This window comes from Anomaloglossus baeobatrachus, chromosome 2 (genome assembly GCF_048569485.1).
Source record: "Anomaloglossus baeobatrachus isolate aAnoBae1 chromosome 2, aAnoBae1.hap1, whole genome shotgun sequence".
In the NCBI taxonomy this organism is placed as follows: domain Eukaryota; kingdom Metazoa; phylum Chordata; class Amphibia; order Anura; family Aromobatidae; genus Anomaloglossus; species Anomaloglossus baeobatrachus.
This window is the reverse complement of record NC_134354.1, coordinates 189,364,710-189,391,079: the sequence shown is the minus strand read 5'-3', so window position 1 is coordinate 189,391,079 and position 26,370 is coordinate 189,364,710. Positions and strand designations below refer to the sequence as shown.

The 26,370-nt window shown below is 44.9% G+C and overlaps 1 protein-coding gene across 1 annotated transcript in view; it reads right to left on the bottom strand.

Annotated features, from left to right (window-relative positions):
• Positions 1-26,370, bottom strand: part of NME7 (NME/NM23 family member 7) — a 250,952-nt gene that overhangs the window by 86,833 nt on the left and 137,749 nt on the right. The window contains exon 8 of the mRNA XM_075335553.1: positions 7,194-7,258. Coding sequence (XP_075191668.1) covers positions 7,194-7,258 — 65 coding nt within the window. The remainder of the gene's footprint in view (positions 1-7,193; positions 7,259-26,370) is intronic.

Below are 26,370 nucleotides of genomic sequence, written 5' to 3'. Positions count from 1 at the left end.
CCTCCTGTTCGCCAGGGGAAGATCTCGGGGATGTCAGGAGAAATTTTCCGGGGGGAATTGGAGGTCCCTGAAATGGCAACTTTCGACCTGATCTTATTATGCTGATAACCTTAGGACTTAAGGAAATCTTTTCCCAGGCTGGAAGAAAATGGGCTAATCTTCCTCCCACCTGGGAGGGGGAGTCATTGAAAGGAGCTCTTTTCCAGGGAAGGGCCCTTGAACATGAATCCCTTTCCTTCCTTTTTCTGATTCGACCAACAACTCTGGTCCCTGGATGGATTCTTACGGTTGTACCGTCTCTTGCAAAAGGACCATTTGATGGATGGAAAGGACGGAGTCGGAAAGTTCTTCTTTTTATCCCCCGCCTTCTCAAGTACATCATTCAGCATCTGTCCGAAGAGAAATTCTCCTTGACAAGGAATCGAGGAGAGTTTGGCTTTCACTTGCAGATCTCCTGGGCAACATTTCAACCATAAGGCCCGTCTAGCCACGTTAGAAAGTGCCACCGATTTGACAGACAATCTCATTGAATCTGCTGATGCATCAGAGAGGAATGCAGATACTCCCTGCATCAGAGGCAAGGAAGACAGAATATCCTCCCGTTGAACTTTCCTCTTAAGTTTGCCCTCCAACTGAGTCAGCCGTAATGCCAGGGATCTCGCTGTACATGTAGCAGCAATAGCTGGACGTAGAGCACCAGCAGAGGACTCCCAGGCATTTTTAAGGAATATATGTGCTTTTCTGTCCATGGAGTCTTTTAGTGACCCCATGTCCTTGAAGGGGATCGAATACTTTTTGGATGCCTTGGCTACTGCTACATCCAATTTAGAAGTCCTTTCCCAGGAGGAACATGCGGCTTCTTCAAAGGGGTATTTTCGTTAAAAGTTGCCAGGTATAGACCCCGTCTTCTTGGGTTTCTTCCACTCTCTGGATATTAGGGACTGCACTCTGTCGACCACCAGGAAGGCCCGACGTTTAGAATGTTGCGGTTTATCATCAGACATGCCCATCGTACTTCTGACCACCTTAATCAGCTTGTCTGTGTTTTCTACAGGAAAACGCTGTTGCTCACCAACATCACTGTCAGAAGAGGAGGAAGATTCAGAAACAGAGCAACCATATTCTCCCTCTGATCTGCTTGAACTTGCCGAGGTAGGGCGTGAATGCTTGTGCTTCTTACAAAGGGGTTTTCTCAAGGACTGAAGGGAGCTTCTTACTTCAGACCTAATAATGGATCTGAGATCTGAAGCAAACCCCAGGGTTTTCTCTGAAAGGGTCTGCTGGATACAATCCTTGCAGAGCCTTTTGATCCAAATATGGACTAGCCTTTTTTTTTTTTTTTTTCTTTACAAAAGGGCACATTTTTTGTTCTTGGTTGTGGAAGAACACTTCCTTTGCCTTCCCACCTAATACAACAGGTAAGGAGGAGAGACACAAACGAAAAAACTTCTTTACAAAGTGAACTTTTCCAAAGATCACGCACCACTCCGATGTAAAGAGGTAATACCGGGTCGGGGGAGGAGCGCAGCCATCCGACAACTCTCTCCTGGAGGCTCCTCTGCTGTTCGGCTTGTCATGGCTCTGCTGACTGGACCTGGTACCACTCTTAATAGAGAGTTTTCCGTTTTCCACCGGATCCAGTGCCGCTTCGACGATGCTGAGGCTGCTTCTGCTGCTTCTCGGGCTTCCTAGGAGCAGAGGGAGACGACGGCTGCAGCCCTTGTTGCTGCTAATCATGCCGATCCTGGTCCATCCAGCTGGAGGGATCAAACTGGAGCATATGCCACCGATCCGTGGCCCCCTGCCATTTTTAAATAGATTGGCGCTCGACAGCCCCCTCCAGTGCTTCCTGATTCACTTCCGGGTCTGATCGTCACCGGCCGGATAAGCGTCATCACAGCGCGACCGCACACGCGCAACCAGAGCGCATTGCCCACACACAAGATGGCACCGCCAAAAGCTCCCATGCATGTGCAGGACACGTGACGTGATCAAAGATGGAGCCGCCCGGTGCTGCCGGAGATGCAAGGCAGTGGCTACCACCTCAAAGAGGGGTCGCAGCTTGCATCCGCTCACAGCCAAAGCTCCTGTGGACCTGCTGTGGCGCATCCAGGGGACCCGTGCTGGCTGAAGCAGGACGCGTGCCGCTGCCATAACCGACCGCCGGGGCTGGGTAAGCAAAAAGTCTCCAAGGCCCTCCAGGGCCATCGTATCCTGAGGTTCCCCATTCAACGACAGGAAACCAACTGATGCGGGGAGAGGTTCCACCCTATTTTATCTTGTAGGTTTCCTGTCCATGAAGGGCGGATCCTCTCTCTTCTGGTGCCGTCATAGGGTGAAGGAAAAATGTACTTTTTTTCTTAATCTGCAAATGAGCAGTAAAGATCTATGGGTCGAACAATGATCTCCCTGAGAATCTGGAGAAGTTACCAGTGTGAGAGACAGATAGAACAGGAGAGCACACTGTCAGTCATTATATGTCTCACATTGGTAATGCCTACTTTTATTTAAAATAAGTCCTGGAGGCAGATTCTCAGGAAGATCAGTGTCTGGCCCAAAGATCTTAACAGCTCATTTATATATTAAGAGAAACGTTACTTTCTCTGAAATAACACATCAGATATCAATGTATCATTTTATTCAGCTTTCTATGACCTACATGCTCATATAGACAGCTTAGTAGGGTTGATCCTATTTCAGATTCCCTTTAACCCCTTCACCCCCAGGCGATTTTCTGTTTTGATTTTTTTTGCTCCCCTTCTTCCGAGAGCCGTAACCTTTTTATTTTTCCGTCATTCTTGCCATATAAGGGCTTGATTTTTGCGAGACAAGTTGTACTTTTAAATGAAACCATGAGTTACCATATAGTGTAGTGGAAAACAGAAAAAAAATTTCAAGTGCGGAAACACTGCAAAAAAAGTGTGATGGCACAATAGTTTTTTGGATATTCTATTCGCCACGTTCACGACATGATAAAACTGGGGGGGTCCACCGCTCATGTGTGGGAGACCTCCGAGCGGTGAACTTTCTCTTTCATCTAGATTCTTTACCAGACTCCAATCACAGCGCTGGGATCCCTGCCTACATATCCTACAAGGCTAGTACTTCTTTCCCTAATATAGACCCTGTGTATAGCATATTTACCGCACAGCATATTCTACCCCATACACAAGTGACTGATATCGCGTGTTGCATGGTGCTTACTAATCCCTAAAGCTACTTTCCCAATTATTTCCTCTACAAGTGAAGAGCAGCTGACTCTGCTCATCACCTTGTTTCCTCATTTTCAGTGTACAGTATTCTCGCCTCTTTGACTTGTAACATCATACAATACCTTACCAATTCAATATAACTCTGGATTCTCCATTGTCCCTTTGACACCTCTTTTTCCTCACACACAGCCAGTTCTACTGACGAAGGTCACTGAATCGACCGAAACGTCTGCTGCAACTGAACTGTTCTGCTGTTAGCAATAAAAGTCTTCCTTTTTTTTCACATCGGAGTGCCTGGTCTATTATATTGTGTTCTTTGTCAAGCTTGACAAAGAACACAGACTGTGTTCGAAACGTGTTGCCGTTTCCTTTGTCTCTCTGGCTTCACTGTAAAATATATTTTGATGCATGTCTATTTCCCTTTTTTGGATTTTATATAAATAAAGATTTGGAAGCTTTTTAATTATAATCTGGAAGTTGGATCATCCCTTCTTTTGTTTATAGCTACCTGCGACTTAGAGCGCTGACCCGTGCATGCCGATTGCCCTTCACTGTTGAGCTGGATTAACCCTTTTAATCTCATTTTTGGATCATTTTGCCACAGGAAAACAAGCTGCCTAATAATTCTGCACACCTTGATAAATGGTGTTGATATCCTTAGGCCTTCCCCTCCCTCATTACACAAATACACTTCACCTGATCTGTTTCATCCACTTAGCATTCAAGTTTATACAGCCCATAGTTGGAAAATCTGTAGAAAAATTATGAAATGGCCATAATACTCACTTACCTAATAATTGTGCACACAGTGTAGTGTAAAATGGTTGTCTGGTGATTGTCACTTCCACATAAGGATGACAGCAGTGGTGACAACGTCACCTCTGCACATACCTGCCTGGGTAGATGCACGGTCAGCAAGGAATAAGGGGTACTTCTCACATAGCGAGTTCGCTAGCGAGATCGCTGCTGAGTCACAGGTTTTGTGATGTACCAGTGACCTCATCAGCGATCTCGCTGTGTGTGACACTAAGTAGCGACCTGGCCCTTGCTGTGAAATCGCTGATCGTTACACGCTGTTCTGGTTCGTTTTTTGCTCGTTGGTCTCCCACTGTGCAGCACGCATCGGCGTGTTTGACTGCGGGAGACCAACGAGCACCGACTGTGTAAGCAGCGTACGCTGGTAACCAGGGTAAATATCGGGTAACTAGGCAAAGCGCTTTGCTTGGTTACCCGATGTGTACCCTGGCTACGTGTGCAGGGAGCCAGCGCTAAGCGGTGTACGCTAGTAACCAGGGTAAATATCAGGTAACAAAGCAAAGCACTTTTCTTAGTTACCTGATATTTATTAAGCGCAGCATCGTTACACCAGTCGTTGATGGCTGGTCGCTGGTGAGATCTGCCTGATTGACAGCTCACCAGCGACCATGTAGCGACACACCAGCGATCCTGACCAGGTCGTATCGTGGTCGGAATCGCTGGTACGTCGTTTAGTGAGACGATACCCTAAGTCGTGCACATGCCCTGCCAGCTATATGCAACCGCAATGTTAATAACCAAATCTTGATTTGTTAAACAACCCCTTTAACTCTATTGAAAGCTTTGTTTTTTTTCTTTTAAGATAGACAAATCAATTTATGGGCGGGATCTGTCAGTTCACATGTACGGTTTAGTAAATACTGGTCTTCTCTATGAAATGCCAATTCCAGAGCGTTAATTCTTAGCCCTGTGTGCTTTTCTCTTCACCCGTTTTTCCTCCTAAAAATATTTGTATTTTTGAATACATTGACAAATGGGTGTTATTAGCTGAGGATGTATCAGTACACAGTTTGATCTGACTGGACAATATCAGATCGCGTAGTCGCCAACTGATAACACGCAGTTGTTAAGCTACTCATAAATTTGCAGATGGAATAGCACAGCCCATAAGCCATTAAAAGGTGAAATTATCAGAAGACTGGTCCCGATATATTGATTCGGGCGGTGATTCAATACGTATTCCAAATAGTAGAACTAGAGCAAAAGCAAAAAGAAAAAAGGCCTGATTTGTATGAAATTTGTAACATTTTGAATTTAAAAGAAAATGTGAAAAATGGAAAAAAATAAGACAAGACAAAAAGAAATGTTAAAAAAAAATGTAAATGATGAATGGGGTCTAATATTTAGAATAAGGTGGCCACACTACCGAGAGGTCCTGATGGCAATATACAACCCTTCCGATTCCTGTTACACTGCCGTAATAAAGGTGTTGTGTGCACTTTACATTCAAATCTTTATTAGTTTCAGGCGTACATGGACATATCTGCAGTCATTGACGTCAGTCACGATATAGAGAGTGATGTCTAGAGTTAAAACATGGACTTCTGTCTACCGTCAATATTAAAAGCTCCAAGGCTATATAGACAACCACTGGAATTCAGAAGATCTTGGTGTCTTGGTGACAACATTGTACCTAAAGGTACCGTCACACTAAACAACTTACCAGCGATCCCAACAACGATACAACCGGATAGGGATCGCTGGTAAGTTGCTAGGAGGTTGCTGGTGAGAGGTCACACAGTCAGACGCTCCAGCGATCCTACCAGCAACCTGACCTGGCAGGGATCGCTGGAGCGTCGCTACACGGGTTGCTGGTGAGCTGTCACACAGGCAGATCTCACCAGCAACCAGTGACCAGCCCCCAGCCAGCAGCGACGCGTGGAAGAGATGCTGAGCTTGGTAACTAAGGTAAATATCGGGTAACCAACCCGATATTTACCTTGGTTACCAGGGCATGCCGCTTAGCGCTGGCTCCCTGCTCTTAGCTACAGTACACATCGGGTTAATTACCCCATGTGTACTCTGCTACACGTGCAGAGAGCAGGAGCCGGCACTGGCAGCGTGAGAGCGGCGGAGGCTGGTAACGAAGGTAAATATCGGGTAACCAAGGACAGCACTTCTTGGTTACCAGATGTTTACCGTGGTTACCAGCGTCTGCAGAAGCCGGCTCCTGCTGCCTGCACATTCAGTTGTTGCTGTCTCGCTGTCACACACAGCGATCTGTGCTGCACAGCGGGACAGCAACAACTAAAAAATGGCCCAGGACATTCAGCAACAACCAACGACCTCACAGCAGGGGCCAGGTTGTTGCTGGATGTCACACACAGCAACATCACTAGCAACATCGCTGCTACGTCACAAAAGTTGTCCATCAGCAGCGATGTTGCTATCGATGTTGCTTAGTGTGACGGGGCCTTTACTCTAAAAGCAGGAGATGTCATCAGTATCTCTCAGAAGTGCATACTCCAGTTTTAGAGCTGTAACTTCAATGAAATTGTCCTTTCATACATTTCTTGAGGCTGGTCTCCTTAAAAGTAGTCTTAATTTATTTCCGCAGGATGAATAAATGCACAAAACAATCCAGATCAAGCCAACCGAAATGGTTTCTGAACAATGGATCATATTACTGGACATCTTGAACACTATCTTTTGTAGAAAATGCCATATTTATCAAGTAAAAACATCATAATGGCAATATCCCAGGCAACGTATGTGCTCACAATTTACCAATTTCTCGTGGAAAATTGTTCCAGCCCCAGCAAAAAAATCTCTTTATTCTGACATTTCTGTAATGATCTCTACACGAACAAATAGAATCATTACTGGAATAAGAAAACCTGTCAGACATAAGATTACCCAAAGGCTGTATTGTCATTGTTAGCAGAACTACAGATCGGCATGGTCTGCAGATAGCAAGTCAATCAGACCAGAACAAGACGGCAATCAAATCCATGATCACCTCAAGTCCAATCTTGGCATGTTAGATGAATGAAGCAGAGCCTTCTATTTCCTCGCCACTAACGTGGCACCCTTCAGGGTGCCCGCCTGTTTGCTCTATTACCTCCAAACAAAAAATTCAGTATTTCAGTACCATGCTGTCTAAACTAGGATGATTCAGTTCTTCCTTTAGGCTATTGGAAAATTCCATCATCCATAGAAACTCACCATTTGCAATGCTGATATTTCAAAGCCTGCGTTCAGTATCTGGTTTATAATTTTCCCTGTTAGGCCTGTAAAAATATGAAAGTACATTGTATAAGTACACTGTAAATATAAACAGACTATAAATATAAGTACACTGTATTTTCTGGACTGCTTGTTTCTAGCGTCAAAAAAAATCTGTCAGCAGGTTTTTGCTATGTAATCTGAGAGTACTATAATATAGCAGCAAAATCCCCAATTACAGGGATGTTGAAACACTACTTGTACTGAAACAGCAAAATACAGCGCATTATCACTACAGGAGAACTTGGCATGTGCAGGATAGTCCAACCACTACCTCAGCACTGATTAGCAGCTCTGTCACCAGAGGCGAATCTAGCATTTCCAGCACCTGGTGCAAAAATTCAGTTTAGGGCCCCACACAGGGCGCTCATTCATATCTGATTTGCACACCTACAGTCACGTGCTGATGAGTTGCTCTTACTAATTCTCTCAATGTTCATTGAAAAACTACAGCTCCTGCATAGAGAGAAGCTGGAAGGAAGGCTAGATGTCACGTGACCATAAGTATGAAAATTGCATATGAGTAGAGTGGCCATGTGATGACTGATGAATCCAGCAAGCAGAGCTGAATCCTGACAGTGAGTATATTACACGCTGTTAGGATTAGGTATGCTATGGTGCTTAATTTCAGAATTATAGGGTTTGTGATAAACGTCTGCAGTCACACAATGTAGATGATTGCAGACTTCTAAATTCTCACAGTGCACACACTGCACACTTTTTGGATTCTCTCATGCCGGCGGCAAGAGTGTACAATTATATGAGCACAAGAATGCGATTTGCATACTTGCAGACACATTCCGACTAAACGTGTCTGGCCTCACTCAATTCACTTGTATTGCACGAGACCAGGCATGTCTAGTTGGCACATGACTGCATGCATGTAAGTTATATAGGTGTGGTTTCAGAGAAAACAGATTATGAAAAGCCATCCAGGAGCCATACCTATCGGATGACTAGTTCAATAGGCCAGTCTAAAGCCTGCTTTACACGTTGCAATTTCGCATGCGATATCGTATGCGATTTGCAACACCCCCATCGTATGTGTGGCAAGTTCAATTTGTTGAACGTGCCGCACAAACGATTAACCCCCGTCACACGTACTTACCTTCCATACGACCTCGATGTGGAGTGGGAGGGACGTTCGGCGTCACATCGACGGCAGGCGGCCAATAGAAGCGGAGGGGAGGAGCTGAGCGGGACGTAAAAATCCCGCCCACCTCCTTCCTTCCGCATTGTGGGCCGGGAGCCGCAGGACGTAGGTAAGATCTGTTCATCGTTCACAGGGTGTCACACACTGCAATGTGTGCTACCCGAGAACGTTGAACAATCTGACGTGCAATTCTAGAGAAAGGTACGATGTGTATGCGATGAACACTTTACCGTTCAATCGCACGTAGCTGTTACATGCTACAATGTAACTTACGATGCCGGATGTGCGTCACTTACGACGTGACCCCGCCGACACATTGTAAGATACATTGCAGCGTGTAAAGCAGGCTTAATGTGTGTGTATATGAAGAGACCTACAAGTCATGGGGAGCGTGGCAGGGAAAAGCCGCAGTGGACCTGTCTCGGACACTTCACCAGAGAATGATCACTAGCTGTTTTTTCAAGGTGTCTTCTCTAAAAAAAAATCACAGCGTTTCAGAGTAAGACATACACAACTATATTAATGAATCTCCTGTCAGATTTGCTTCAAAATAACTACAGCATTAAAAAAATTACCGTAAATATATCTGACTTTTTCTTTTCACGGTTCCAATATATATTTTTACAAGTATTTTTATGTGTTTTATATGCCACTGTCATAAATTTCTCTCCTGCTAAAGTAATTTACAGAGATCCAAAATATGCTAACTAGACATAATCCAGTTTTGTTGATGACCTCCCAAATGTTACAGTAAAGGGAGGGAGGCCGCCTGACTGAGCGTAAAATGAAGCTGCAGAATTAAATCCGAAATTAAATGCCACAGGACTTGACTATACGCTTGAAAGTTTTGTCCTGAACACAAGGCTATTTTAAGCGTGACAGTCATTTACAGATAGAAAGGTAAAAGATAGCATACTAAAAATGGAATGAAGCTGCTGATATCACAGCCACTTCATACACATATACGCTGGAGCAATATCTCTTTCGGATCAGTGGTGGGGAGCCGAAGGCATGACTCACTCTCCAGAGAGCTGTCAGCAGATTTCCATTTTTAATATGATCTCTAGAATGAAAATGGTCACGAATATCATACATGTCTTGCATTGTAATAGGGAGTAATAACTTCCAGGCTGATGATAGCCTTACATAACATTGCAGTTTCTAAACACTTTGCAAATGTAAAAGACAACAATGTGTTTAATTAGATATTCCACAGAAATAAATATTACAACAGTTAGACCACCTTCACATGTGCGTATAAAACACATACATGAAAAAAACAGTACAGGTGACATCAGTGTTTGCCATCCGTGTGTCCTCCATGTACCATCAGTGTGTCATTAGTGTACCATCCGTGCTTCTCCGATATGGCTAAAAATGGTACCGGTGTCAACAGTGTTTGCCATCCGTCTGTCATCCATGTACCATCAGTTTGTCATCAGTGTACCATCTGTGCTTCTCCAATATGGCTAAAAAACGGTACCGGTGTCAACAGTGTGTTCCATCCGTGTGTCATCCATGTACCATTCGTGTTTTTCCGGTATGGCTAAAATGGTACCGGTGTCATCAGTGTTTTCCATCATTGTGCCATCAGTGTGTTATCCGTGTACCATCAGTTTGTCATCAGTGTACCAACCGTGCTTCTCCAGTATGGCTAAAAAATGGTACCGTGTCAACAGTGTTTTCCATCAGTGTATGATCCATATACTATTTGTGTTTTTCCGGTATGGCTAAAACGGTACCAGTGTCATCAGTGTTTTCCATCATTGTGCCATCAGTGTGTTATCCGTGTACCATCAGTTTGTCATCAGTGTACCAATCGTGCTTCTCCGGTATGGCTAAAAAATAGTACCGGTGTCAACAGCATTTTCCATCCGTGTGTCATCAGTGTGTCATCCATGTACCATCCATGTGTCATCTGTGTACCATTCGTGTTTTTCCGATATGGCTAAAACGGTACCGGTGTCATCAGTGTTTTCCATCATTGTGCAATCAGTGTGTTATCTGTGGACCATCTGTGTTTTTCCGGTATGGCTAAAGAAATAAAGATATTTCAAAGTTTCACCTATATTTTCTAAGTTAAGTATGTACAGCACACGGATGGCACAGGAACCCATAGATTTGTATTGGGCATTGTCATCTGTGCTGACGGAAAAAAAAAAACACAGACATGTGAGCAGCATCATAGGTTATAATGGGTACATATGGTATCCGTGAAAAAAAAAAATGGATGACACACGTACCGGAAACATGAATATGTGAAGGGGGCCTTAAAGCTATGGAAAAAAGCCAGGATTCAGTACCACTAAGCCCAATTTATTTATTTTACTCACTAATATAGCGCTATTAATTCCACAGCACTTTACAGATGTGCTCATTAATGTCCACATTGAGCTCAAAAGCTAAATTCCCTATCTGTAGGATTTTGGAGGGTGGAAGGAAACCGGAGAACCTGGAGGAAGCCCAGGGAGAACATCCAAAGTTCTTGGAGATGTTGTCCTTGGTGGGATTTGAATCCAGGACCCCAGCGCTGCAAAGCAACAGTGCTAACCACTGAGCCACCGTGCTGCCCAATTGCCCCTTTTCTGACCCAGATCAATGCCAACTGAACCCTGAGCTAAAGATATATATAATCTAAGAAAGACTGGTTGCTTGGCCTGCCTTCAGACAGACCTTATGAAGGTCTGAAGCTAGCATGCAGCACACTGCTACAACAGGACTGTGCTTAAAGGGAACCTGTCATCAGAAATTTTGCACTAAACCTAAAAGATTCCCCCTCTGCAGCTCCTGGGCTGCATTCTAGCAATGTTCCTGTTGTTCTTGTGCCCCCTTTTTGACCAAAATAAAGACTTTGTAAAGTGGTACCTTTTTGTATTCAGATCTTGATTATGGTACACAGGGGCGGGCTCCCATTAGTCAGCCTCCCTGTCGCTTTAGGCCGTCCCCCATCGCGCAATTTCAAAGAGGTGACGTGAGGTAAGCTGGCCAGCGCTTGCGCAGAACGGTGGAGGCGGCGGTGAAAGCGCGACCACGGGAATATGGGCGGGTACTTGCTGATGAAAGTCACAGCGCCGCCCATAATCTCGCGCATGCGCAACACGTCACCAGCGGTCACACTGTGCACATTGCACAGTCCCGCGAGAGTGGCACGACGTATGCGCGAGATTATGGGCGGCCATAATCTCGCGCATGCGCCATGCCACTCTCGCGGGACTGCAATGTGCAGTGTGATGGTTGGTGACGTGTTGTGCATGCGCGAGATTATGGGTGGCCATAATCTCGCGCATGCGCCGTGCCACTCTCGCGGGACTGCAATGTGCAGTGTGACCGTTGGTGACGTGTTGCGCATGCGCGAGATTATGGGCGGCGCTGTGATTTTCATCAGCAAGTACCCGCCCATAATCTCGTGGTCGCGCTTTCACCGCCACCTCCACCGTTCTGCGCAAGTGCTGGCCAGCTTACCTCACGTCACCTCTTTGAAATTGCGCGATGGGGGACGGCCTAAAGCGGCAGGAAGCAGACTAGCTAACACCAGAGAGCCCGCCCCCGTACACCATTATCAAGATCTTAATACAAAAAGGTACCACTTTACAAAGTCTTTAATTTTGGTCAGAAAGGGGGTCACAAGAACAACAGGAACATTGCTAGAATGCAGCCCAGGAGCTGCAGAGGGGGAATCTTTTAGGTTTAGTGCAACATTTCTGATGACAGGTTCCCTTTAAAGCAAGCCTAAGGGGGTGGCACATGACACAATGATTCTCTCTCTGGTCATTTTTCCATCAGCGCTCCTTTAGGCCCCGCAAAAGATATTCCATTGTGTGAAAACTTGCCCGGATAATCTCAAATATGTGCAAGTAGAGGTAAAAAATGGTGATATGTCATTATGTCACATTATTACATGAAGCAATGTTTCTCATGTGTGGGAAAACAATGTCATAGTGTGCGATGGGGGTAATTAGTGATTCCTTGTGCCACACCGCTACAGGTAACACTGTCAATCATAGGTTCTGCATAGCAATCAATATATGTTTGGAATAGTCAAGGAATTTGAACAGAGAAGTGGCAGAGGTAAATTTCCACTGCCTTGTACTGAAAAGGAAATCATCTACAATACTTTCTAAGTACAAGGGCTCACATAGTTATACATTAACAAGGTCACACTAGGGACAGACAGAGCCGTTATTCATATACATCATTCAGATCAGGAAGTTCTTTGGCTCACAGCCAAAGTGCCAAGCATTGCTCTGTCCCTGCAACAGGGCAATATCCGGCCCTAGGCACAGAAGGGCCAAGTGCCTAGGGCGGCAATTTGTGGGAGGTGACACCAGGTACCAGGAATTTCTTTGTAATATTTAATTTTTTCCATCGTTCTGCCCATCTTTCATGCCTGACAACTCAGAAATGTGGGGGGAGACAGATGAGGGGATGCATGAAGTCTGTGACTACAAAGAGACAAAGGAAGATAAAAGCCAACTGAAGCAAATCCACTCTTTCCCCTCTTGCCTCCTTATATCTGGCCGCCACTCTGTTGTTATCTCTCTGCTACTAGTTACTTAATTCAAATACCTTGGGATTGTTGTTTCTATGAAAGTTCAGAATGTTCTTGATTTAAATATTGACTCTATGATTACTAAAACGGAACATCAGCTTGAGTCAAAGTGACATTTGCCGTTAACTCTAAGATAGAGATTAGCGGACTGTGGAAGTTCGGTTTGGCGAGTTCAGCCGGACTTTAGATAAAGTTCTGTTTGGGACACGGACTTAACCTGAACCCTAATGAAAGTCACTAATTGAGCAGTTCGGGTCTTCGCCCACATGTAATCAGCCATAAACAGATCACTTCCAGAGATTGGTGGGCGGGGTGTTTCCATTATTTTATTTTACGTTTGTTTGGTGCACTCTACATCCGATCACACTGTTGTTACCCCCAATGCAAGCCAATCAAACACTACAAGTGGCTCGCATTGGGCTGAACACTGAGCGTACCCGAGCACACCAATGCTTGCGCAAGTGGTCAGCATACGTAAAGCACCCGAACTTTGTTGTTTTTTTTTTTTTGTAAAGTCTGTGTTTGGCATAAACACCTAACCTCAGCTTCACTCATCTCTACTCTAAAGGGAGTGTTACATGCATCGATATCGCTAGCGATATCGTTGGTGAAAGCACCCACCCCTGTCGTTTGTGCGTCACAGGCAAATCGCTGCACGTGGTGCACAATATCGTGAGGAGCCGTCACACAGACTTACCTGCCTAGTGACGTCGCTGTTGCCGGCGAACCGCCTCCTTTCTAAGGGGGCAGTTCGTGCGGCGTCACAGCGGTCTCACTAAGCGGCCGCCCAATAGAAGCGGAGGGGTGGAGATGAGCGGGACGTAACATCCCGCCCACCTCCTTTCTTCCGCATTGCCGGCAGCCGCAGGTAAGCTGAAGTTCGTCGTTCCCGAGGTGTCACACGTAGCGATGTGTGCTGCCTCTCGAACGACGAACAACCTGCGTGCTCAACAATCAACGATTTTTTGAAAAGGAACGACGTGTCAACGATGGACGATAAGGTGAGTATTTTCCATTGTTAACGGTCGTTCCTTGCTGTCACACGCAACGACGTCGCTAACGATGCCGGATGTGCGTCACGGAATCAATGACCCCGGCGATATATCGTTAGATACGTCGTTGCGTGTAACAGGGCCTTTAGAGTATGTGCACACAGTGCATTTTGTATTGCGTTTTTTAATGTATTTTTTAGTTTAGTTTTGTCACAACACTGCATGCAAATCCTTATACTAACAAAGTCAATGAGAAACCTGAAGTTTTGTGTACATGTTGCTTTGTACCCTTGTAGATTAAGTGCAGAAAATAAACTGCAGCGTGTCAATTCTTTCAATGTTTTTGTAGTATTTCTCCACCCAAGAATACATAGAAAATACATGGGAAAAAATTGCATAGAAAAACACTGATTTTTCTGCCAAGAAATGCAGATTTGGTGAAGAAATTTCTCCAACCAACTACTCAGTGTGCGCACATAGCCTTATGCATATTAATCTCTATAAGATGATTTACTTTCCCTAAATTTTGTATGTGTTGCATTTTCCTTCAGTCACAACTTCCAGTAAAATGTTCCGTCTCTTAGAAAGTATAGTACATTGCCTTACCTTGCAAGGTTCGGGACCCACAATGAGTTTGTATAGCTTGCTGACCTCCAATGATGGTGGTGGTCTTGAGACCCCCAACCTTTACCATTATTTCTTGGCATTACAATGGCTATGTTCACACTGGAGGATAGACATTGTTTTAAGTAATGCTGCCTCAGCGTTAGCGGGTTCACCGATGTGCTCTTATGAAGGTTTGACTAACCTACTATACAGATATAACTCGTCAGCATCCACACTATCACCAATGAATACAATGGCTAGAGCCTGGTTCGTGGCACAAAATGTACTACATGGAATGGATACAGATTTGATTTTGCCTAGATGAGGATTGGTCTACAAACCCAGTCTACCTCATTTATACTATCTACCTTTGAAAAACAAATTTAATATTGTCTCATCCAGAATTTCCAGACTCCTCAATTTTATCATCCTTTGAAGAGTTTCATGTGAGAAGCACCATTTTTTTATACATATACTATACACTACACATTCAGTTTGGCGATGTGCCTCTGTCTATAAGTTTTTCAAAGAGCAGAAGCACGTCCAGCTGAGCATGCATTTATACGTGCGAGTAAGGAGAGATCGCAGTCATTCAGCAGGTAACTAAGTAATTTTTAGCTGCAATTTATCTTCCTTTTGCAATTAGTGTGAAATATTCTATTTGCCGAACCAAAACGTGTTAAGTGTGAGGTTATCAGATCAGACGTCTGTCATGAAAACCATTGCTGGCCATGAACATTAGATGGCTGTTGGCCATCTCAGCCAACACTCCCATACACAGGAGCACTCGCTGAGTCGAGCACACCTGTGCTCACTATGAGAAAGCCACATACAGACAAGTCGGCTGGCAGCTTATATCTGGGTTACAATGAGACTGGAAGTCCAGAAACGGACATGCGTCATCTACATCTCTCCCGACCATCAGTCGGCTGGCGACTCCATTCACATTTGACCATTAGTTGAAACAGTAGATATCAGTCAAGAGTTTAAGTGTATTGAAGCCATTAGTTCTTCCAAATAAAAAGAAAAGTTGTTATCCATTTTACAGTTTGCATGTCCCATCATGACAACTGTTAAATCAGATTTAGCTCACTTGACCCATACACACGTGGCGTGAATAAATTTACCAGGAATGTATTCTCGTACTGTGCTAGTGTAACAGACGCTCACGTAAAACTCATGTCAGTAAGTTCACACATCTTCTGAAAAATGGTATAAGACTTAAGCCTGCTTTACACGTTGCAATTTCGCATACGATATCGTATGTGATTTGCAACGCCCCCATCGTATGTGCGGCACGTTCAATTTGTTGAACGTCCCGCACAAACAATTAACCCCCGTCACATATACTTACCTTCCATACGACCTTGCTGTGGGCGGCGAATGTCCACTTCCTGGAGTGGGAGGGACGCTCGGCGTCACATCGACGTCACGTGGCAGCCGGCCAATAGAAGCGGAGGGGCGGAGCTGAGCGGGACATAAACATCCCGCCCACCTCCTTTCTTCCGCATTGTGGGCCGGGAGCCGCAGGAGGCTGGTAAGATCTGTTCATCATTCCTGGGGTGTCACACACTGCGATGTGTGCTACCCCGGGAACGATGAACAACCTGACGTGCAATTCTAGAGAAAGGTACGATGTGTATGCGATAAACGTTTTACCATTCAATCGCAATCGCACGTACTTGTCACACACTACAATGTACCTTACGATGCCGGATGTGCGTCACTTACGACGTGACCCCGCCGACACATTGTAAGATACATTGCAGCGTGTAAAGCAGGCTTAATACACAAAGGTCAAATCATGAACCAAGATAGGATCTATTTAACGAGAGGCAAAACCCCAATGAAAATGATTCAGAAGAGTCGATTATCATGTTAGCGTAGTAAAAAAAAGATAATAGGTACATTGGGTTATAGCCTACAGATAGGATGCATTCACAAAGGAATTTTACAGAGGCACAAATAAGAGTGTGTTACTAGTTCAAGTTTGATACAACTACAAATTGAGCAATTAATAAAGACAAAACTAAAGCCCGCTACACACGCTTCAATATATCTCACAATCCGTCGTTGGGGTCAAGTTGTAAGTGACGCACATCCGGCATCGTTCGTGACGTATTTGCGTGTGACACCTACGTGCGATCATGATTGAACGCAAAACCGTTGATCGCAAACACATCGTATCTTTCTCTAGAATTGAGCGTTTTGTTGCAGGAACCTAGTCAATTGTAACGTGTGACATCCCTCATACGATTTTGGTGTCTGATGCTATGTGCGCAGGTGTGCGCTCTGCACCGCAGCTTAAAAAAGGTCCGCTTCAGAGTGCAGCTGAAAAGCTGCGTTCTGAAGCGCCTCACAATGTCTGTCATTCACTAATCTCTGTCAGTCGGTCACTATCTCTGTCCCTCACTCTCTGTCCATGTCAGTCTATCCCCCTCTCTCATATACTCACCGATCCCCGATCCCCGGCGCTGCACGGCGTTCACACTGCTCCGGCGGCTTTTACTGTTTTGAAAAAGCCGGCCGCCCATTAAACAATCTCGTATTCCCTGCTTTCCCCGCCCACCGGCGCCTATGATTGGTTACAGTGAGACACGCCCCCACGCTGAGTGACAGGTGTCACACTGCACCCAATCACAGCAGCCGGTGGGCGTGTCTATACTGTGTAGTGAAATAATTAAAAAAAACGGCGTGCGGTCTCCCCCAATTTTAAAACCAGCCAGATAAAGCCATACGGCTGAAGGCTGGTATTCTCAGGATGGGGAGCTCCACGTTATGGGGAGCCCCCCAGCCTAACAATATCAGCCAACAGCCGCCCAGAATTGCCGCATACATTATATGCGACAGTTCTGGGACTGTACCCGGCTCTTCCCGATTTGCCCTGGTGCGTTGGCAAATCGGGGTAATAAGGAGTTATTGGCAGCCCATAGCTGCCAATAAGTCCTAGATTAATCATGTCAGGCGTCTATGAGACACCTTCCATGATTAATCTGTAAATTACAGTAAATAAACACACACACACGAAAAATCCTTTATTAGAAATAAAAAACACGAACATATACCCTGGTTAACCACTTTAATCAGCCCCAAAAAGCCCTCCATGTCCGGCGTAATCCAGGATGCTCCAGTGTCGCTTCCAGCGCTGCTGCATGGAGGTGACCGGAGCTGCAGCAGACACAGCCGCTCCGGTCACCTCCACGCAGCTAATGAAGACAGCCGTGCGATCAGCTGAGCTGTCACTGAGGTTACCCGCTGTCACTGGATCCAGCGGTGGCCGCGGGTAACCTCAGTGACAGCTCAGCTGATCGCACGGCTGTCTTCATTAGCTGCGTGGAGGTGACCGGAGCGGCTGTGTCTGCTGCAGCTCCGGTCACCTCCATGCAGCAGCGCTGGAAGCGACGCTGGAGCATCCTGGATTACGCCGGACATGGAGGGCTTTTTGGGGCTGATTAAAGTGGTTAACCAGGGTATATGTTTGTGTTTTTTATTTCTAATAAAGGATTTTTCGGGTGTGTGTGTTTATTTACTGTAATTTACAGATTAATCATGGAAGGTGTCTCATAGACGCCTGACATGATTAATCTAGGACTTATTGGCAGCTATGGGCTGCCAATAACTCCTTATTACCCCGATTTGCCAACGCACCAGGGCAAATCGGGAAGAGCCGGGTACAGTCCCAGAACTGTCGCATATAATGTATGCGGCAATTCTGGGCGGCTGTTGGCTGATATTGTTAGGCTGGGGGGCTCCCCATAACGTGGAGCTCCCCATCCTGAGAATACCAGCCTTCAGCCATATGGCTTTATCTGGCTGGTTTTAAAATTGGGGGGGACCGCACGCCGGTTTTTTTTTAATTATTTAATTATTTATTTCACTACACAGTATAGACACGCCCACCGGCTGCTGTGATTGGGTGCAGTGTGACACCTGTCACTCAGCGTGGGGGCGTGTCTCACTGTAACCAATCATAGGCGCCGGTGGGCGGGGAAAGCAGGGAATACGAGATTGTTTAATGGGCGGCCGGCTTTTTCAAAACAGTAAAAGCCGCCGGAGCAGTGTGAACGCCGTGCAGTGCCGGGGATCGGGGATTGGTGAGTATGAGAGAGGGCTGCTAACTTCAGTCACTTAGGAGATTAGCGGTCACCGGTGAGTCCTTCACAGGTGACCGCTAATCAGGGCGCGACACAGACAGAGCCGCAGCATGACCGTGAAGTCGGGTGAAGTTCACCCGAGTTCATTCTGACAGTGCGGCTCTGTCTGTGTCTGCTGTCATCTGCCATTCAGCTCTGCTACATGGCTGTCTGTGTCTGCTGTCAGCGGCCATGTAGCAGAGCTGAATGGCAGATGACATAGTAAAAACGCATCCCTACACATTACACACGCTTGGCAAGTCAATAAATAAAAAAAAAAAAAAAGGTGCCCAATGCATACGTCACAGAACACATGATCTAAAGGATCACACACAAAATTGATCAATTTAACATAGACTACTAACGCTCGTGTGAAAGCAAATGAACGACCTACGTGCAATCTCATAAGATCCCGTATGCGACCTGGGCGTGTCACATCGCAAATGCGATTGTACAACTAATTGCAACGTGTAAAGTGGGCTTTATATAATAGAATCCTCACTGCAGAATTGTTATTTTGGTCAGCTAATGCTGGTGGCCAAAGTCAGATCACAACAGACAAAGACTCAATGAATCAACTTAAATAATGATTAAAAAGGTTGTCCGACCCAAATATATACAGTATATATATTTTTTTTTTTTAAGTCAAACTGGGGTGTATTGTAATATATAACTATTATTATTTAACAGCCTTTAGCTTGATCTTGAACCATGGCAACTTGTTGGATGACTTGTCTGTAGAAAGATTTCTCTTCTAAAAACTTAGATAGGTCCACTAATGCCTTCTCCGCCATTATCTTGATTGTATCAAGCCATCAGGATACTGGTCTTCCTCTTCGCCTTGTTCGTTCTTTTCTCCCGACCATGATGTCCCTCTCCAGTGATTGCTCTCTTCGTATAATGTATCCAAACTAGGCAAGTCGTAGCTTCGTGATCCTTGCTTCAATTGACATGTCTGATTTGAATTGTTCCAAAATTGGTTTGTTCTCCTTGCCATCCATGGTATTGGTTTCATCCTTCACCGACACCACATTTCGAAGGGGTTGACTCATCTTCTGTCTTGTTTTTTCATCATCCAGGTTTCGCATCCATATGTTACTACAGAAAAGACCAGACTATGTACAAGCCGAGTCTAAAGGCCGCTTTACACGCTGCGATATCGGTACCGATATCACTAGCGTGGGTACCCGCCCCCATCTGTTGTGCGACACGGGCAAATCGCTGCCCGTGGTGCACAACATCGCCCAGACCCGTCACACAGACTTACCTGCCCGGCGACGTAGCTGTGACCGGCGAACCGCCTCCTTTCTAACGGGGCGGTTCGTTCAGCGTCACAGCGACGTCACAGCAGCGCCACTGAACTGCTGCCCAATAGAAGCGGAGGGGCAGAGATGAGCGGGGCGTAACATCCCGCCCACCTCCTTCCTTCGCATTGCAGCCGGGAGGCAGGTAAGGAGAGCTTCCTCGGTCCTGCGGCGTCACACGGAGCGATGTGTGCTGTCGCAGGAACGAGGAACAACTTTGTTACTGCTGCAGTAGCGATATTTGAGAATGGACCCCCATGTCACCGATGAGCGATTTTGCATGTTTTTGCGATGATGCAAAATCGCTCATAGGTGTCACATGCAACGGCATCGCTAATGCGGCCGGATGTGCGTCACAAATTCCGTGACTCCAACGACTTTGCATTAGCGATATCGTAGCGTGTAAAGCCCCCTTTAGTTGCTAGTGAAATGTTCCTTGATTTGAAGACCTTGTCCATTGACTTCATTGTTGATTTGCCCATAGCTATTTTCCTATAGACTTTCGATGTGCATCTTGAGTGATCATTGATCTGAATAGGTTGAAGGCCTTTACAACTTCCAGTTTGTCGACGTCCATCTCAAATGTGTTCCGATCGTACCTGGCAGTAGTCAATATCTTTTTCTTCTTTGTATTGAGTAGGAGTCCCATGTTCGAGCTTTCCCTCTTGACATTCCGTAAAAAATCCTTCATTCTATCTATTGCTTTTGCTATCAATGGTGTATCATTTGTGTATTTAAGATTGTTGATTATTTATATAATATATATATATATATATATATATATTTCCTTCTTGTTTTTCAGCAAGTCCAGCCCCACTCAAAATAGCTTCTGCATATAAATTAAAGATAAATAAATGGTGACAGCATGTAGCCTTCTCTGACACCTCGCTCTACTTTCAACCATACCGTGGCACCATGTACAGTTTGGACTATTTCTTGTTGGTCAATTTAAAAGGTTCCTAATGAAGCTGATTAGATGGTTCAGCAAACTCATAACCTTCATAGTATTCCAAAGTTCTGGTGATTACCACAGTTGATGTCAAGACGTGAATAACGCGGTTCCACTAACCACCAAGGAACCCCCCTGGAATTTCACCACAGACAGGGTACACCGGGGACACTTTAACAACGGTGAGCCCTGCAGCTAGTGAGAGGGGTGAAGGGACACCTACTGAACTCATCTAAGCTGAACATGAGCTCCCTATCATACCTATGATATATGATATATGATATATACTGGCGTATAAGACGACTTTTTACCCCCTTAAAATAATGGCTACAGTGGGGGGTCGTCTTATACGCCGGATATACGGGGGGGGGGGGGGTGTATATATATATGTACACTGCAGCGTCCAGGGGAGGTGGGGGCAGCAGCTCTGGAGCACAGGGGAACGCTGCGGCCTGCATCCTTTGATCTCCTGCACCCGCTCATATAATATGCACAGCCGCTGTCCATCTCCAATGGTGCTGAAATCGCACGCAGTGAGGGGCTGGGGCAGCGGTGCATATTCTATGAGCCTGCGTCCCAGTGTGATCGCACATGCCCACCCCTGTGTTAGATATGGCCCCCAGGCTGCTGCTCATTCTAAAATAAAAAAGCTTTACTTACCCCTGCAGCGTTTCTCCCCGTGTCCCTGCTTCCACTGTGATCAGGCAGGCAGAGAGCTCAGCCTGCTGTGCCGATCACATGACCGCACTGAGAACCAGGAAGTGGAGGAACAGAAGCACGGAGCCAGACAGGAGGGAGCTCAGCGCTGCAGGAGATAAGGAAAGAGGGTTTTATTTTACTATGGGCAGCAGCCTAGGGGCCATATCTGACACAGGGGGACTTGTGCGATCTATAGGGGCCATGGGCAGCACTATGGGGGCGATATCTAACACAGGGGGACTTGTGCCCATTATGGGCCCCGGTGAGCTGCTTCTAACCCCCCAGATGTATGCCCTGCCAATCCCCCCCCCCCGCCGATGCCGCGGGTGCAGGCCCCACAGAGCAGCAGAGTTGTGTGTATTTGTCTGTATGTAGCAGAGTTGTATGTGTTTGTCTGTATGTAGCAGAGTTGTATGTGTTTGTCTGTATGTAGCAGAGTTGTATGTGTTTGTCTGTATGTAGCAGAGTTGTACGTGTTTGTCTGTATGTAGCAGAGTTGTATGTGTTTGTCTGTATGTAGCAGAGTTGTATGTGTTTGTCTGTATGTAGCAGAGTTGTATGTGTTTGTCTGTATGTAGCAGAGTTGTATGTGTTTGTCTGTATGTAGCAGAGTTGTGTGTGTTTGTCTGCATGTAGCAGAGTTGTGTTTGTCTGTATGTAGCAGAGTTGTATGTGTTTGTCTGTATGTAGCAGAGTTGTGTGTGTTTGTCTGCATGTAGCAGAGTTGTATGTGTTTGTCTGTATGTAGCAGAGTTGTATGTGTTTGTCTGTATGTAGCAGAGTTGTATGTGTTTGTCTGTATGAAGCAGAGTTGTATGTGTTTGTCTGTATGTAGCAGAGTTGTATGTGTTTGTCTGTATGTAGCAGAGTTGTATGTGTTTGTCTGTATGTAGCAGAGTTGTGTGTGTGTGTTTGTCTGTATGTAGCAAAGTTGTGTGTGTTTGTATGTAGCAGAGTTGTGTGTGTTTGTCTGTATGTAGCAGAGTTGTGTGTGTTTGTCTGTTTGTAGCAGAGTTGTGTGTGTTTGTCTGTTTGTAGCAGAGTTGTGTGCGTTTGTCTGTTTGTAGCAGAGTTGTGTGTGTTTGTCTGTTTGTAGCAGAGTTGTGTGTGTTTGTCTGTTTGTAGCAGAGTTGTGTGTGTGTGTTTGTAGCAGAGTGTAGTACCATTGTTTCAGTCCAGTTGTGGCTTTATACAGCAGGGAGGAGCATTCCTTGCTGTACTAAGTGAACATTGGAGCGATTAATCTGGCAATGGCCCTTTAAAAACATATTGTACGGCTCTCGCGGAATTAAAATTAACATGTTGCAATCAAAGCAGACTTTTTTTCATTTGGGAGCGGGGTAGTCTTATACAGTGAGTATATCCCAAATTCTATATTTTTAGGGCACAAGTTGGGGGTCGTCTTATACGCCCAGTCGTCTTATACGCCGGCATATACGGTAATAGCGGAGTGCTGGAGTTTCTTGTTTCAATATATATGGGTTCTTTCACCTTGTCGCACATCAGGATACCTTATGCCCTCGCTAGCCCTGTACTCACCCTCAGTAGTGAGATGGCAGGCGAAAAACACTAGTCACACCCCTACACTAAAACAACATAAGGGAAGGTAGACAAAAAGGGGAATCAACAAAAGGATATAACACCAAACTTTACTGCTGCAACCTGACACCAATGCTGCAGTGTTGGTGGAATGCTTCCACCCACAGGACTACAAAAAGCAAGGGCTATTTAAAGTCAATGGGTGAGGATACAACTGGATGCACAAGAGGAGAGGTAATCACAAGCTGCTAGCTAGAAAACTGACATTAACCCTTGGAGCACAAAAAGAAAGGAAAAAAAACACATTTAATCTCTCTAAAGTCTCACAAGGCTAAATGAGACTCGGCCCAAACCTGTCACACGTCTCCTAATAACGGGAGACGTTTGTGACAGTCGAAGGGCTTTGCTATAGTTGATGGAGCAAAAATAGAGATCCTTCTTGTATTCTTTGGTCTTTTCCATTATCGATCTTATGTTAGCAATTAAACAAATCTCTTGTTGCTCTGCCTTTTATGAATCCGGCTTGTTCCTCTGGCAGCTCTTTGTCAAAGTAAGGGTATGTGCGCACGTTGCTTTTTACCTGCTTTTTACCTGCTTTTTTGCTGCTTTTTCTTCTGCGCTGTTTAATGCCAAAATGGATGTGTTCTTCTATTCAAGCAAAGTCTATGGGAATTTGGGTTTCTTGTTCACACTATGTTGTTCAAAATGCTGCCTTTTTGTGGCAGAACTTTGGTCAAAAACTCAGCTTTTCAAAGAAGCAACATGTCAATTGTTTTTGCCATTTGGGTTTTGCACTGCAAAGCTGAGTTTTTGACCAAAGTTCTGCCTCAAAAAGGCAGCATTTTGAACAACATAGTGTGAACAAGAAACCCAAATTCCCATAGACTTTGCTTGAATAGAAGAACACATCCATTTTGGCATTAAACAGCGCAGAAGAAAAAGCAGCAAAAAAGCAGGTAAAAAGCAGGTAAAAAGCAACGTGCGCACATACCCTAAGGGTGTAGCTGTCTCTGTAGGATCTTCAGTGGCATGAGGTATGAGCAAAACAGTCCAGTAGTTTCCACAGCCGGTAGCATCTCCCTTCATCGTATGAGGAAGAAACAATGAACCTGTCCAGTCTTTGGGCCATTTACCAGTAATATACAAAACCCCAATATATTTAGTTTTCTTTTATTTCTACCACTCATTCCTCCTGTTCTGAATTTCACTTCACTGCCTGCACCCAGTTTCTCTACCAAACTTGGCAGTCCCTGGGCTTGTTTATCTAACCTCACAGCCAAAGCCGGGCCTCAGTGTCTAGCACTACCCTCTGCCCACCCACTACACACTCATTAGATGTCATAAATCTGCCCCATTTCTCTCCTCTATCATTCATTCCAGCACTAGAATGACAGAGCTGAGATCCTGGGAAGGGCGGCCCCATCACTACAATCCACACCACATCCTCAGGGTGACAGAGCTTCACATGTCCCCACATTACCCCTGACATGAATACTATGTAATGAAAACCATCTAATGCGAGTCTGTAAGAGATATATATACACCATGTGTTTATATGTACAGTACAGACCAAAAGTTTGGACACACCTTCTCATCTCTAGAATAACTATTAAGAGGAGACTTTGTGCAACAGGCCTTCATGGTAAAATAGCTGCTAGGAAACCACTGCTAAGGACATGCTACAAGCAGAAGAGTCTTGTTTGGGCTAAAGAACACAAGGAATGGACATTAGACCAGTGGAAATCTGTGCTTTGGGCTGATGAGTCCAAATTTGAGATCTTTGGATCCAAACACCGTGTCTTTGTAAAAAAGGTGAACGGATGGACTCTATATGCCTGGTTCCCATCGTGAAGCATGGAGGAGGAGGTGTGATGGTGTGGGGGTGCTTTGCTGGTGACACTGTTGGGGATTTATTCAAAATTGAAGGCATACAGAACAAGCATGGCTACCACAGCATCTTGCAGCGGCGTGCTATTCCATCCGGTTTGGGTTTAGTTGGACCATATTTTTCAACAGGAAAATGACCCCAAACACACCTTCAGGCTGTGTAAGGGCTATTTGACTAAGAAGGAGAGTACTGGGGTGCTACATCAGATGACCTGGCCTCCACAATCACCAGACCTGAACCCAATCGAGATGGTTTGGGGTGAGCTGGACCGCAGAGTGAAGGCAAAAGGGCCAACGAGTGCTAAACATCTCTGGGAACTCCTTCAAGACTGTTGGAAAACCATTTCCGGTGACTATCTCTTGAAGCTCGTCAAGAGAATGCCAAGCGTGTGCAAAGCAGTAATGAAAGCAAAAGGTGGCTACTTTGAAGAGCCTAGAATATAAGACATATTTTCAGATGTTTCACACTTAAAGTATTTCATTCCACATGTTGTAATTCATAGTTTTGATGCCTTCAATGTGAATGTACAATTTTTAGAGTCATTAAAATAAAGAAAACTCTTTGAATGAGATATATATATATATATATATATATATATATATATATATATATATATATATATATATATAACACACACATACATATACATACACAGTACAGACCAAAAGTTTGGACACACCTCATTCAAAGAGTTTTCTTTATTTTCATAACTCTGAAAATTGTAGATTCACATTGTAGTCTGGCGTCTACCTCTGTTCAGGAGGCATTTTTCTATTGTGCTCTGTTCTAAATGAAGCTCCCCTGATGAGTCTGTAAACGAAATGCGTAGGGAGACTCTCGAGCACGCCACTTGCGGGTCAGCAATTAAGGGATATTGTGTAGTTATACATATTAACTCCCTCTTGGAGATCCAGCATCCAGCATCCTCTTATGAATATCTACACCGGATCAGGACTTCATACTGGTACTACCTTTACACCTTATAATAGGTGGGTTTTATTACATTAACCCAAATTCATACAGAAGCATTCATTTCACTATCAACACTGACATTGGTTTTCTGCCCCTTTTTTAAGGGTTTTATATGTTTTATATGTTTTGTTTGTTTCACATCCCCTGTTTTTAATCATTATATTATAGGTTATATTTTAACATTACCTAGCTATCAACCTATAGCAACCTTGTGATATCGATGCCCCATATATGCTATAGAAAGTATAGATAATTTACAACCACAATTGTTGTAAATCTCCCAAATCTCAGCGCAATGTAATGTGTCTATGTCTATTTTTTCTCGGATTGAAA